This window comes from Cetorhinus maximus, chromosome 19 (assembly GCF_964194155.1).
Source record: "Cetorhinus maximus chromosome 19, sCetMax3.hap1.1, whole genome shotgun sequence".
Taxonomy (NCBI): domain Eukaryota; kingdom Metazoa; phylum Chordata; class Chondrichthyes; order Lamniformes; family Cetorhinidae; genus Cetorhinus; species Cetorhinus maximus.
Window position 1 is genome coordinate 30,414,540 of NC_135897.1, and position 15,818 is coordinate 30,430,357.

General features: G+C 40.3%; 1 protein-coding gene across 1 annotated transcript in view; it reads right to left on the reverse strand.

Annotated features, from left to right (window-relative positions):
* The window catches only part of LOC144693717 (ephexin-1-like), a 67,418-nt gene that overhangs the window by 34,053 nt on the left and 17,547 nt on the right, over nucleotides 1-15,818 (reverse strand). Inside the window, exons 3-7 of the mRNA XM_078563649.1 lie at nucleotides 13,621-13,965; nucleotides 10,166-10,260; nucleotides 4,005-4,285; nucleotides 1,927-2,087; nucleotides 1,066-1,218 (exon numbers count right to left, since the gene is read on the reverse strand). Of these exons, the coding sequence (XP_078419775.1) occupies nucleotides 1,066-1,218; nucleotides 1,927-2,087; nucleotides 4,005-4,285; nucleotides 10,166-10,260; nucleotides 13,621-13,965 (1,035 nt within the window). The remainder of the gene's footprint in view (nucleotides 1-1,065; nucleotides 1,219-1,926; nucleotides 2,088-4,004; nucleotides 4,286-10,165; nucleotides 10,261-13,620; nucleotides 13,966-15,818) is intronic.

The following is a 15,818-nucleotide window of genomic DNA, read 5'->3' on the forward strand; positions in this document are numbered from 1 at the left end:
TCAATGATATTAACATGCGTAAATGAATAAAAAAGATTTGAATTTTTTAATGGAAATGGGAAATGTCAAAGTGCACATTCCAGGCAACTCTCCGCCATTGACAATATTCTAACAATGTTAAGCATTGTTCTTGACTTGTCAGATATACCATCATTTGCAACAGGAATGTGAAATGTCAGTTCAAACAATTCAAGAAAATAGGAAGCAAAATACTGTGGATGTTGGAAATTTGAAGTAAAAACAGAAAATGCTAGAAACACTCAGCAGGTCAGGCTGCGAAAGAACAGAAAGACTTGTATCTGTATAGTACTTTTCACAGTCACCAGCCATCTCAACGCACTTTACAGTCAATAAAGTACTCTTGTAGAGTCATCACTGTTGTAATGTCGGAAATGTGGCTGTCCGTTTACACATAGCAAGCTCCCACAAATAGCAATGTGATAATGACCTACCAGCTAATTTTTTTTGTATGATGTTCATTGAGGGATAAATATTGGCCAGGACACCAGGGATTACACCCCTACTCTGCTTTGAAATTGTGCCATGGGGTCTTTTATGTCTGCCTGAGAGGTTTAATGGCTCGTCCAAAAGATAGCACCTCCAACAGTCTCTCGGTACTGTAGTGGAGTGTTAGCCTTGATTTTTACGCTCTTGTCCTGGAGTGGAATTTGAACCTAGAACTTTGTTACTTTGAGACAAGAGAGTTACCAACTGAGCCACAGCTAACATCCATGTAGAAAGGTAGGATTAATGTTTCAGATCTTAGCACTTTCACCAGAACCAGTTCCGATGAAGAGTTGTGAAACCTGAAATGTTAACCCCATCTTTCTGTCTTCACAGACACAGCCTGACCTGCTGGGTGTTGAGGAAAAACAGGTTTCTTTGAGATTCAAATGTGACTGTTGCCACAAAGCTAACACCAGCAAATTTTATGCATGTAGGTGAGATACTGCATCTATATTAGGCTCAGTGGCACATTCATTCAGACACATGCACAGCCGTACATGCACACACTGTGACAAGGATTGTTCTACCATCCTGTTCAGAAACATCAATGAAGCATACATTGCTCGTCGATAGGCAGCCTCCTGGTAGCTCTGGTTTGTAACATAGGGGATGTAGACATTGAAGTGATTGACAGTATGTTCATACACAATATCACAGACATCTGAGATGACAATGTCTTCTTCTATACGGTGCTCCAGGTCCCGAAAGAATCTGAAAGTAAAAAGTAATGTACTCAGTAATGTTTGCTGACTGGAATCGAAACAATCTATCAGTGTACACTGATAAGGGTTATAAAGTGAGACAGCTGCACCTTTACAAGTGCCTCTCTGTTATGCTCATGCTTGATACTTTAGAACAGCAGGCTGGGGAAGCCTGTGGACAGATTCACATTGAATTCTTCCTGCAGTGGCATCTGCTACAAACTTACTACATGAAAAGCACAAAACACAAAAAATAAAACAAAACTGAGACACACCAGTAAGATTATAGGTCTATGTCTCTATAGGGTTACACTAAGATTTGTATTTATTTAGCACCTTTCATGACCTAAGAACATCCCTAAGTGCTCTATTGCCAAATTAAGTGTTTTTGAAGTGCAAACACTGTTGAAATGTTGCAAACACAGCAGCTAATTTATGCACAGCAAGCTCCCACAAACAACAATGTGATCATCACCAGATAATCTGTTTTAATGATGGTGTTTGATGGATTAATACAAGCCATTAATACAAGGGAGAGCTTTCTTCTTTGAATTAGTGTCAGGGTACAGTTCTCAGATGTAAAATTAATAGGATCAACTGTTCAAAAAGTCAATCCAAGCATGATGAAAATTTTCCAAAATTTGAAGTCAATGGCACTGACGTCACAATTATCTGAAGCTTGTTGTACATTTAGTAGGTTTGACATTCCTCGGCTTACCTTTCACTGACTGCTTTGATGTCAAGGATGTTCGAGAAAATATGATGTTTCTCAATGGGACTGAGTGCTTCACTAAGCTGCTCAGATTTCATGAAGTGGAAAACTAGGATCTCCAGACTCTTGTAGTAAGAAGCTTCAGAGGTGACAAGTTCAAACATTGCCTGAAGAAAAATTGTTGAGTGATAAAATTCACATTTTTATATCCTTAAAACATTTAGGATTAATATGTATGTCATATCAAATTTTAATGTTATTTGTTCTTTCCTTTTTACTCTTAGATTTTGCACACATTAATGCATTTTTAAAATATTTCACTACGCAAACACCATAAGATCTCACATTCAATGTGTGTCTGGATCCTGTAGAGTCTTAGTAATGTAATGGATAAGGACATTCATCTTATGGAACAATAATGGTCAGACTGGGTTTACACTAAATTCCATCATTTATGTAGTGGAATATTGTAAGCAGCACGATTCCACAGAAATAGTTTTCTTCTGCCTCCAGGTCGCAAAGGCATGTTTCCTTCTTCCCTGCTGCCTCTATCTCAAAAGAGACACCCCCTTCTTCCCCCCTCCCTTCAGTAAGTGAAAGTACTCTCACCCTCTCCCAATTTGTCCTCACTGCCACTTCTAACTCCTTTCTAATGTTGCTGCATTGTTTGGGAATTACAATATGCTGCACTTTATGGCTGAGAATTTCCAATCTCACAATAATAACAGCAAAAGAGTTCAATCTGCTGAGGGAAGATCCAAAGCACTTGGCTGGGGCTGGGAGCAGACATGAGGGATGAATTGGAAGTGGAGTGAGACCATTACACCCAAATTTACGTTGGCTGATCTGGTGAGCTCAGTACAGCATGGGAAGTTTAAATTCCTCTTCAATTTCACCTTCAAAGGTAAACACACTCCTACCAGCTGTGAAATTGACCAACTGCATAAAACATGAACAGTTGACATGCCATGTAAAACATTTGTTACATTATTTTATGTTTTTTTAATGACCATTTTCAATTGTTGTCGTGTATTTTACATGAACATTTTTTTACTACATCAATACGTGGCAAATCTTTACAAATGCCTACATATGGACAGTGTAATCAAAAGCTCCACAGAACTATGCTTGCTTGGTATCTTCACACAAATGTTTTTCCCCCTTTGGTGAATAGTGGGGAAGTGTAAGGAGACTGATTATCAACCTGTTTGAACTGTGTCATGAATGCTCCTCCAATGTCCTGGAGTGGGACTTGAATCCAGAGCTTCTGGCTCAGAGGCAAGGGTGCTACCTAATAAATCACAAGACCTCCACAGAACTAGAATCGTTGATTATTCTTATCTGCCATGACTGTGAAGGACAATTTCCACTAGTGCCTATTCATATCAAGGTTACAAACTCATACATAAAGAATGTGCTCATAATTTCATTGCAAACAGAAAACTGCAGAAATTTCCTCTGTTAGCTGACAAACTGAAGTGAGAATGCACTACACTTAAACAAAATTAAAAATTATTTTAATCACAGCAATTATAGATTTTTTTGGACTTTTGAAGTAGGACTAGTGTTACAGTAGTGAATAATTGGTGGTGTTATGGTTTCAAAATGACTTTAATAAATAAAGTCTTAACATTCCCCACAGCAAAGTCTAGGAATATAACAAAAAATGTATAAAGCCAGAATTGAACTACATTCAGATCATCACCCCTGTGCCAAGACAAATGTGGAATAGAAGAATATGGAATCATATTAGATTACTAATTCACTCCAGTCTAGTCCCTAACCTTAACCAGTCACCAACTAGATTGTACTTCAGGTATATCAAAATCCTCACCCTCAGTTGTCATATTCCAATATTGTCTCTCTGATTTATGGGATCTATAGTGAGCTCACTGGTGCCTGATGTTGTTGTCAAAAAAACCAAAACATTTTAAATGGCTAATTTTATTCACTGTCATTTGCAATTTTGTGTGACTGACATCCACAGTTTGTAGATGGCCATTTTGAATATTCAGAAGTTTTTGGAATGAATAATGCATTGAATGTAAAACTACACATAGGCCTTGCCTTTATTCCTGCCTTACCTCCTGGAGTTTAATTTCCTTGCGACTGAGAGTACTCAACACTGTGCTGTTTCTCACTTTTTCTAAGTTCTGCCATAATTTCATGCCCAGGTTACTTGTTCTCTGACTGAGTTTGACTGGCTGTGATATCACTTGAGCAGGCGCATTGGAGTCAGTCGTTGCTTCCTGAGGCTTGGCTTCATTTGTGAACTCAGCCGAGTCCTTTTCAGTGCAATCCTGCAACCGTCTTGTCTCAATTTCTTGAAACGTGCTGTTTTCCCGATATTCCTGGTACAAAAGTTCTAGGATAATACAAATTGGTACATTTCAGTCGATGGATCAGATTAACTACACATGCAAGCACTATGTGTGATGCAGGCTAGGGTTCATGGCAGTTTATCAGATCAAGAGAAACAGCAGGAGAATTCTTAGACCTACATTATTAGCCTGTGATTCCTTTCGCTTTATCTGCTAATGATTATAATGAACATTTCAGGATGAATAGAGCCAGCCTGTGGTACAATCAGCATCCTGACCCATAGTCCAATATAAAACACATAGAAGCATTCATTAGCAGCATCTATACAAATCTGATGGTTTTCAAAGATTGTATTTTTTTTACAGAAAAATAATTCCACAAAGGCACAGTGAAGACTACATTGAAATATAAAAACCTATTTAGAATGGTGTATCGAGCAGAATGTGGTTTCAAGCTTCTGAACTTCACACGATGGAGTGATTATCCGTTAACCTTTGTCATCATAAGAATGGAATCAATGGCTAGTCAGATAGTTCCCACAAGGAAGGGAAATCAAAAATTCACTGAGGTCACTTATGTGTGATTCCCAGCACCCAAATTCGTAGGCTCATTAGCAAACACTGAGAAGCAAGTCATCCACTCTTCCAGCTGAGTATGATACATTTCCACTGAAATATCCAACAAAGGAGAAAGGAGAGGTCAAGAAAGCAGCTTCCAGAAAAAAAGAGAAGTCAAAAATTCTCAGCCCTTCAAACACAGTTTGCTCTAACTCCAGTGGTAGGGCAATGGAAGCAATGCAAACTGGACTGTGAGCCAGATGTGTTGGGTGCTCATATTGCTCCGGAATTACTTTTGCAGAGGAAGCACAGTTAAAGTGGAGGCTCCACTTGGGAAAGTGGTGGTTGATGGTGGGGCAAGGGGTGGGGTGCGGGTGGTGTGGAACATGGGACTGGGATATGGACTCCCAAGCCCAGTGCATGGCCCTAGCTTGGGAAACATTGACCCGGGGATTGATGATTGGCTGCAAGGGAGGTAGAGGCCTAGGTCGTGGCTGGGCCCATAAAGAAGATTCAACAATTTTTAAAACATTTTTAGAGCAGCTCCTTCAGGATACAGTCAAAAGATTTGTGCATGAAGGAGGTGCTGCCACCCCTTCCCCAACTGGGGCACCAACACCACACTTTGTGGTCTCATGGGGCAGGCAGGCACCCAAGATCTTCTCCAATCATGTAGGCGTCAATTGTGTAACATTTTGCTGATCCCATATACTCCGATTGGGTATGAAGTGGAGCTCTCTAGCAGGTGCAGTACTGTTGGGAACAATGATCTGTGGGTTTTCAGGCCTAGAATTTCACTCTTGAACAGGGAGAAGAGTTTTTCAAAATCCTGGATTGTCCTAGAGCCCCCAGGAATTAAAGTCCTGAACAATGGGGAGAGCTCTCAAAGATATTTTCACTAAGATGTGCTCTGAGATTTCCATAAATCCCTGGCAACTCTGTAGCCCAATGAATGATGAAATGCGAAGACAGCACACCAAGACAGCACACCACCGAAGTGCATAAACTCATTGGTACTGTCAAGAGAGCTGTCAAGAGGTGGTGTGGCTAATTACACTAGCATTTGGTCGGTACTCTCTCGCTTTACAATTACATTCAAATTATGTCATGTGATGAATCCTCCTGTAATACTTCCGAGCAAAGTTGGCAGCCTTATAAAGCAGTGCCGTGTAATTCTAGATACTGAAGCAGTAAAATACTGAAATTCTGAATAGTTTTGTGAGTGTACCTTTGAATGTGAAGCAGTGTGACACTGCAACAGAGAGGACCCCAAGAATGTGCTTGAGGTGTGCTGTGTGCTCTGTAGTATAATGGCTAAAAGTTGAAAATGTGTTAACCTGATGGGTTGTGAAGCTACAGAGGAGCATATAGATGTCTCTTTCTGATCACTGGCCTGGATTTTCACAATGACAGAGAGCCTCTCCATTGTTGGAAAAATGCAATTTTCTGCGGGTGGTCCAATTAAGGTACGTGAGCACCAGCGCTGAGCGCTGCCTGCGCGGATTGGGGGGGGAGGGTGAGCAGGCTTAGTGCGCACCTCATGCATGCGTGCCTGAGAGGGGACATGTTTTATTAAATTTTTCTGATGTTCAATAATTTGTTCAATATATCCTTCATCTCCTTGAGGCAGCTCCATGCCTCAGGGAGATTATTCTATGCTCTCAAGCACGCATGCATGAGATGCGCGCTAGGCCTGCTCGCACTGCCCCCCCGCCCCCACCAATCCGCGCAGGCAGCACTCAACGCTGGTGCTCACATACCTTAATTGGCCCACCCGCGTAAAATTGCAGAGCCCTGTCGATCACGGGCGGCAGTTGGCTACCCAACCGCCCCCTCCTGACCCTGCTGATCCCGCACGCCAAAGCAAAATTCTGCCCAACGTGTGCCGATTAGACCTGGTAGGAGCAGATTTAAACTTTACGGAGTCCTTTAGAGAGGTGGAGTATCCTTTTGGAGAGGTAGGCTACCCCTTTGGGTATGATCCCAGAACACATTTGAGGGTGCCCTTTGGAGGAAGTAAGGTGCCCTTTACATCTGTTAAAATGGACATGAGTGCGTGTAAAAAGTGCATAAACTCACTGGAACTGTCAAGAGAGCTGTCAAGAGGAATTGTCAGAAGTGTCACAAGCAACTGTCAAAAGCAACTGTCAAGTTGTCAAGACATTTAAAACTCCTCTTTAAATCTTTGAAAGAATTGTCTGTTGTTTTCAAAAAGAATTGCTTGCTACTTCGCTCTGTGTGTTGACATAAGCCAGGGGGTTATCATTACTGGATTTGTGCTACATGACTGTATTCACAAACTTCCATTATTACAGCCTTCCATTTCACAGTTTGACTGACAGCTCCAAGTGGTTATAGATTCTTTGAAGTGGGACTATGAATTCTCATGCTTGTTTTTATAAGGAATTAAGCACTTGAATGAAATGTTTGCTTATATAGGGGATTATGTAGTTGAAGGGATGTAAATGTAATGAATGAGGTTTTTTTTACAAAATAAAATCTGAGAGAGAGACTTAGAATTTTATTTTATTTCAGCATGGCTCCTGAGGCATTTGAGGGATGAGTGCTGGAGGGCTGTTTTTTGTCTTAATGCTCTTTTAAAAATCTTTGACAAAGTGCAGGTACACCAAGGCAGGCCTCCTGCCCAGCCCGCCTCCACACTCGGCAGCTTCCACACTCATTCTGGGGTCATCTGGCCCAGGTGCCAGAGATGCCTGGCCACCTCAGAATGAAAATCTCAATTTCCAAAGCACTTCCTTCTGTTATAGACCCAGGGGTGGAAATTCAGGCCACTCTATTCAACTTATTTAACAATCTGTCAGTTTCAAGCTTTATTTTTCAGTTTCTTAGTTGAGGAGGAAATCTAAAATCTAACCTATTGTGACAGAATTAATGCCAATGGTCTGACAGTATAAGTTGTTGTATGTTGTGGTTGTATGTTAAGACAACAAAACAAAGTGCATGGCATGAATTCCCTCCATAACCCTCTCAACACCACTTTCCTCCTTTAAGTTATTCCTTAAAACTTACCTCTTTAATCAATATTTTGGCCATTTGTCCTAATATTGCCTTATGCATCAAATTTTGTTTGAGAACTATTTGATCCTATGATGCACCTTGTGACATTTTGCTAAGTTAATGGCATTATATCCATACAAATTGTTATTTTGCTGCAGTGGCTCTGTTCCCAAGGCAGTGAAACCAAGATTTTCAATCCAAAAACTGCACAGGAAGGTGAGGACACAGCCTAACAGCAGCTGAGAAATTCTCTCCCAGACAGTGTCATCTCTGGAATAAAGAACCTTAACATGGGGCTAGTTTGGTCAGCAGGGCAACTTACTACCTCTGGTTGATTTCACAAAGTACCAAAGGTAGGTGAGGAACTGGGTGATGTATCTCATGATCTCTCCTGGTACATATTTTGATAACCTTCAGAGATCAGAAAATAATTTCCCAGATTTTGATCCCCATGAATTGGCCTAACCTTTTATCTATGTTTGCCTTCCCCAGGAGTTTACATGCCCCTTGACAGTTGGCAGAATTTTGGGGATCCTAATGTTCAATTGCAACATTGGAAACAGGCTCAATGTACCAGCTGGGCCTTTCCTATCTGTCACTTTGTATGCTAAATCTGAGAATGAGAAATCTGCTGTACCTCAATATGATTTTTCCAAGAGTCTCTGTATTCCAGCAAACACCAGAGTCAATTCCAGGAAACAACTGCCTTTGTTACTATTGTCCCTGATTGCACACTGTTGCTTGTCATACTGTACCACCCAATTGCTGGTATTTTGCAGGCAGTGGTGAAGGACCGGCACTCGTGCTGACCTCGGAGAAAGGTGCTCACAAAGATCTAGCGAGTTCCCCTATTATGACATCAATTTCAATCTGGTGCCAACTATAGAGGATCTCTGACAACCATGAACAGTGAAGTCAACAAACAGGCTGGATAACCTCAAAATGAAGAATTCTCACAGACAGCAAACCAGGAAGTGAAAAGCACTGACTAATATTCACTTTTTAATTCTTCTACGGAGAGCTTTGGGACATATGGGATTAAGGTAAACGCAGAAATATCATGAAACACTTTTTAATGGATCATTTTAAAAATCTATGGAATTTTTTATCATGGAATGGAAGGAATTACACTCCAAACTTGTATAAATAGCTTTACAAGGTCAGAAACATTGTTCAGCAGTATGACTTAGTATGCCATTAAAACTCAGTTATACTCATTCAACAAGTCAAAACATTTTCAATGGTTTTTACAGTGAGAATAGTGCATAAAAAGTTGAAGTTCACATCAAATCACTGATTTCTGTGCTGATTGCATCTGCAAGGACTGAAAGAGTACAACCTGTGGAGGAGCAGGGTATCACTGACAATAACTTCCAGATTTCTGCATTTAGTTATGCAGGTGCAGACGAGAGAGATTGCTATCAGTTTCACAGAGTAATGCTAGCAAATGCTGACAGTTTCTTCTCTAGTGAATCACAAAACCACATGCAAATCAGGTTGTGTATTCTGCACCAAAGCAATAGTACTTAAACTGCAGGTTTAACGATTAAGTAGGGAGATATAGCCTACTAAAATAAAGAAAACACTTGGCATTTAAATAGCATCTTTCTCAATCTCAGGACATCCCAAAGTACTCAACACCCATTGAAGTACTTTTGACCTGTGGACACTGATGTTGGCGATGTAACTACCAATTTGTGTGCAGCAAGATCACGTGAACAAAAATTAGGTAATGATCAAATAATCTTCTTTTTTGTGACTACATTCGACTGCCAGCCTAGATTATATACTCAAGTGGGACCTGAAACCATGACCTTCCAACTCAGAGATGAGAATGTCACCACTGAGTCAAGGTCGATAAAAACTTCTCAAAAAGGTTAATGTTCAAAAAATAAAACAGCTTAAAAAAAGGTTGCCAATGACTTTAGCATTTTTTGTGGGTTTTCTTTTCAGCCTGTGGCGCTGGATATATTTATGGAAATAATATTTTGCTTATGATGTTGGTTTGATGCAGTTAATAAGCCAAATAATGTAAAAAGGATGAAATGACATGGAAAACTGAAACTTCTGAAGCACCTTGGATTAATAACTATGTACTAATGTTAATTCACCTCCCACATGTTGACAGGCTCAGTAACTCCCCCAAGCCAGCACCCACTGTTTCGCAAACACGCACATTATAAAATCAACAGCAATGAGACAAAAAAACAAATGGGATGTTCAGGTTCATCATAATTTTGAACCTTTTCATTTTAGCAAGGATACTAATGACAAAATTTTCTCCTTGAATCATATTAGAGGCAATAACGTGAAATATTCAAAGACATTGATCATTCACAGTATAGTACCTATGTTTTCAATGAAATGCCACACATTCTTAAATCTGGTTATGGAAGCGTTTGCTGGAGAATTTCCATTTTGCTGTGAGCTTGCTGGAAGAAATCTAAAATGATACAGAAAGAGATGATCAATGACTTACATAAGATAGTTTTCATTGGAATAATAATATATTTATGAAGTCTTTCATTTCCCTACATTGAACAAATATTATTTACCTATTAACAGCATGCATGTATAGATTAATTTTCTATTTATTTTGCCCCTCTAGCGCTTAGTATCCTTCAGAATGATCTTCAGAAATCCTCCACTTACTTTGTGACACCACATTACCAGCCTCATGCTTGTTATTAATAGATTCTTCGATTACGCATAGACCTCCCCCAGCTGGCTGATGCCCACAAACAGAAGCAAAAAAGTAAACACCTTGCTGAGGGATGAATTAGATTTGTGCGGTATTTCTCATTGGTTCTGAGAGCATACATGAACAAAATGAATTTGGACCTGCATATATGGCCAGGGTTTTATGGCCCTGCCAAGGTGTGTCTCCCCCCGCCGACTTATGCGGCAAGCCATTTAAATCTCCATTCAGTTCAGCGGGACCGTAATATCCTGCCAGGCTGAGGGGGACCCTTAAAATCTTGGCCTATGTGCATACTTTACTCTAATCCGCCTGATACCTGGAGTTTACATGTGTAGTTTGGATCAATTGTTTTCTGTTAGCAACCTAGTGAGTGCTGTACCATTGGAACAGAAATGAAATGTCCAAGTTACAGAGACCCATTGTCTGTTTTAACAGAGTCAATTTTACTCATTGACCCAGAATTTGTTGTGGCAGAGCCTTTTGTTAAATCTGCCCCTGCGGCCTTCAGCTCAAGTATTTTATACCCACCCAGTTGCTGAAAATATGAGCTGATGGCATAGCAAGGGACTCAAGGCATCTGAGACTCGAGTGAACAGGGTAAGCAACTGTTTAATCTCTTTAAGAAATCAGATTGAAGATTGTGAAATTAACAGTGCAAAGATGGAGAAGAAAATGTATATTGGAGCTGGTGAACTCAGCATCAAACCAGAAAGATAAATAAAGAGACGGGAAGAAAGATTGGATTAAGCAAGGGAGAGAAAAAATAAATTGAAAGGGAAAGTTCAGAAATTGCAAGAATTGTAAGAAATTTTAAATTTGACATCTCTCAAATCTCCAACAATTAAAACCTGAACAAACAAGGCTCAGGGCAGAATTTTTCGCTCGGTGGGCGGGCATGCACCCGACCCACTCGAGAGTGAAGTAATACGCGTTGGCGTCGGCTAAGCGTCCCGACATCAACGCGCACTCTCTCGATATTTCAGTCGGCGGACGCGTGCGGGAGGCATAGGTGCACCCGCCATTAATTAAGAGCCAGTTAGGTCCCTTGACACACTAATTGTCAGCGATTTTACGTAGTCCATGTGATTTCTTGGCCGTCGCACGGGCAAAACGGGGAGACCGTGTGCTGCTAGTTGCTTGTTTGGACTGGAAGGCTTCATCTCGCTTCAGAGCTTCATTCTGAACAATTCAGGACTCATTGTTGTCTTCCAGGCCCCCGGAGGATTCAGACTGTGTGGACCCTTCCAGGTATCAGACAGCCTTCCATGACCCTGGTAATGGGGATTGTGGTCTCTGCTGGAGGCACCTCCTTCTTCCTCAGAGGGGCAGAAGGGAGAGAGGACCAGGTGTCCCAAAGCAGGTTCCAGTGGAGTGACCTGTGGGAGGAGAGGCGCAGGCACAGGGGGTGGGGGGGCAGGGCCAGCAGGAAGTTCAAGGTGGAAGGGGCCGCAGAAGACGGCACTATCCTGCTGCCAGGGTTTACGTGTGTCATCAAACAGCGCAGTCTAGAGGGGTGATCTCTGTTTGGGCACTGGCAACAAAGAGTGGCATTCACTGGGTTCTGGTCAGGACATCCTCCCATCCCTGTTTTCTATCCAGTAAAATTATTGAATTCTTGACCAGCACTTGCTGCCATTGCCAATTCTCACCTGAATTGTGCAATCAGGGAATCCACCTGTAGTTTTTTTTAAAGTCAACTCTCAGCTCCCAAGATGAAAAGATAATGTTCTAACGCATTGTTTAATTTATTTCTATTTAAAGGTGTGCAAGTAAAATGTGTTTCCACATCATAGATCAGGTGTAAAGTTTAATTCTGCACCTCAATGTGGGATTTCTGTTTATCTTACCAGTCACCTTTACGGCCTTTTCAAGTGAAATTGACATTTTCAAGACGTTATAAATTCAGTTCATTGTGTCCCTGAGCACTAAACTCACAGTCTGTCAGTCGCAGGAGACTAACATTTAGGGTACAGGATGTTCCAATGCTTGTTACATTTGTTCCTGCCTAGTACCAAGGGTGGGACCCTCTGAGAAGGTTCAAGTGTCAGTGAACATCTCTTCTTGAATTAGTCAGTTTCGGGGACTCTGACAGCCAACAAGTACCACAGAGACAAGGACAGGCAGAGGTCCCAATTAAGTTGAGTTAAAAGTTAGAAAAAGGGCTACAGGGAGCAGACTTTAAGTAAGGAGGGCAGTTGGGCCAAAGGTACCCCTTTGGAACAGTGGTGTGCTTGGCACGGCCGTGGATCTGAAAGTATATCTGTGAACGAGTGTTTGAGTGTACTCGGGAATCGAGGGAGAAGGAATCTCTGAAGGAGAGATTGAAACTACATGAGGTAGGCCTTGTTAAAGCCACATTTGGAGAGAATTCCTAGGCAGGATCTTCAAAGGTGGAGACCCTCATGAGAAAGATCACAGAATCACAGTGCAGAAGAGGCCCTTCGGCCCATCGATTCTGCACCGACATGTGAGAAACACCTGACCTATCTACCTAATCCCATTTACCTGCAGTTTCAGTGAGATCTGTTGACTCACAGTGGGACTGACATCTGAGTGATTTGTTGAGAAGGCTATGGAATCTGTTTTTGTTGCTCTGTAATGTGTTGTGTCCAACCACAGTTCATCTGTTAATTAACATGTACCTCGTACTTACCCTCAATGTTAGAGTTCAAGATCCATATTGTAAATTGTTTATCTTTCTGAGCTTGTATAGTAATTTTTTTTTTTCAAAAGCTGCGGAATCTTCTGGCTTTACTTTAAAAGCAGGTATCTTGAATCTCAACTATTACTTACTTCAAACAAAAATATTATTGGTCCCTAATTGGATCTCCTTCCGCATCCCAGGGTCTGGCCAAGGATGGTAATGAAGACAAATTGGTTAGAATGGGAAAGCTTTCACAGTTATTTGCTAGGGTTTCATGTTCAAAAGCAACTGAGTTGAACCTGCCTAAATAAATTTCATTTAGGACACATAAAGCTTACAGTGTTTAACTGGATTTGAATCCAGCTCCTGAGAAGTGACAATATTTTTTTATGCTAGTCTCATTCTGTTTTATGCTTCCAAAACATTATTATTTACTTGGTTTCTCGGATATATCTTACCTGTTGAAGCTGTCCTTCTCTGGAGCATCCACAAATGAAATTACCTTTAAACCTGTGTTTTCAAGGGGCTGAGCTTCTTTGAGAGTACAGGATCCAAATTCATTGGCCAGAGTCTCTGCACCAGTAACTTTACCCTGAGTTGGAATGAAATTGGCTGCTTTCTTTAGAAGATTTTCTGGATTTGATGCTGATTGACAACATTGGTTGTCATAAGGTCTTTGTATATGATTTTCTTTTTGCACCTCATGCAGTTCCAAAACTGGTAAAGATCCATGGTGAATGGGCAGCATTGCTGCATCAATACCACTCCAATACTTAGGTCCAAGGTTCTTTGATACCAATGACCTGTGCCAAAAAGCAAACACCAACATTCAAAACACAATGGCACATTATTTTTTTAATAAAAATAATAATAAAAGTAACAATAAGCAGCACATTATTTTTTAAATAATAAGTAACAATATAATAAAAATAATAATAAAAGTAACAATACGCAGTTTCCTATTTAAAATTCAGAACTACAAGTATACCAAAAATAATTGGTCATTGTATTCAACTTTAAAACAAAGTCAAGGGGGGCTCATTTCACCACTTCTGGACTCCTTGCTGGTATAACCATCAACACGAGCTGAATATGTCTCGCAATGCTGAGGTTATTGCCAAAAATATTACATGTTACTAGCCTAAGTCACATCATTTGATAGGGTATTTATTCTTCCACTATATGAAGATGAGGAGAACATAGTCCTTGTGTCAATTGAGTGAACAAATTGCAGATTCTGTTTAACGTTTGCACAATGCAACAGCATCAGACATGATTGGCTGATTTTAACACCTGTAACTCAGTGAGAATGGTGCACAAGGGGATTAAGATCAGGCTGAGCCACAACCACATCACTCCCATGCAACGATATCTTATCTTCAGTAAATTTGGGATTGGTCAAAGCACCTGCTGTAGCAGGTAGGAACCTAATCTACATGTAAAACTCATGGTTCAATGATGTTTTGGGCGTCACAATGCAATTTTTTATGATTCTCAGTAGAAGGCCCATTTCTAAGGCAGTATTAAAGGACCTTGCAGCATAACAATTCAGGGCTGCAGTTACTTTGAGAGCTATAGGCTGCTCTGTGTTCATGGATCTGTAGATCAAGTGCTTGTTGATAAAATGAAGGCACCTTGTATTAAAAGGAATGTGACAAGCTGCTTAGGAAATTGGATAAAGGACAGAAAAGAGTACTGCAGGCAATGGATGTAACATATTTTGGGATTTTTTTACATTTTTCCCTTCACAAAAAAGATTTTGGAATGAGTTATATTTAAGATTGTGTTTCGATAAAATGTAATTTTTGCAGGTTTTAAAATAAAAACACTGAGATGAAAGTATTAGTGTGTTAATGAGCAAGCAATCCTTACTATTACCTAAAACTATGGGGTACATTAAGCAACTCATTACGTCATCCCCCAATGACCAGAAAAAAACCCACATCTATTTCTGTGATAATTCTATTCATGTAATATCTTCTGAGCATAGATAATTTTTGTTTTTTTTTTGGTTGGTATGCTTACAGCTTAATTCTTTCAAGATGAAGGAGTCAGAGACCCCATCTTTCTATTTCCTCAGGGAAAAATAAACACTTGAGTAATCAGTCAAGATTGTAACAGAAGACTGCAATATGTAAGCTTGGAATCTGTAGCTGGAGCTAGCAGAAAGTCAAATTTTTTTGCATTCTGTTCAAAGCAGGACAAAGAATAGCTGGAATATTTAACTGGTATTAACTTGAGAATGGCACCAATGGGCTCAGTAATCCAATAAGCAGGCTTAGTCATGCTTCAAACTGGAATTGCTGCTGACACCTCAATGTTTTATAATAAAAATAGAAAATATTGGAAATACCCAGCAGGTCAAACAGCATCTGTGAAGAGGGCACTTGAGTTAATATTTCAGACTGTTGACCTCTTGGAACTGGCAAAGATTAGAGAAGTAAGGTCAATGAGATGTAAAATTAACAAAACAAGGTCATCAACCTGAAATGTAAACTCTGTTCCTCTCTCCACAGATGCTGCCTGACCTACTGAGCATTTCTAGCATTTTTAGTTTTTTTTTGTACTTCTTATATTTTGCTTTCTCTCAATGTCTTATGTTCTCCATTTGGTGTAGCACCTAATGAGACCAGGAATTATTTTACAAATGTTGTTA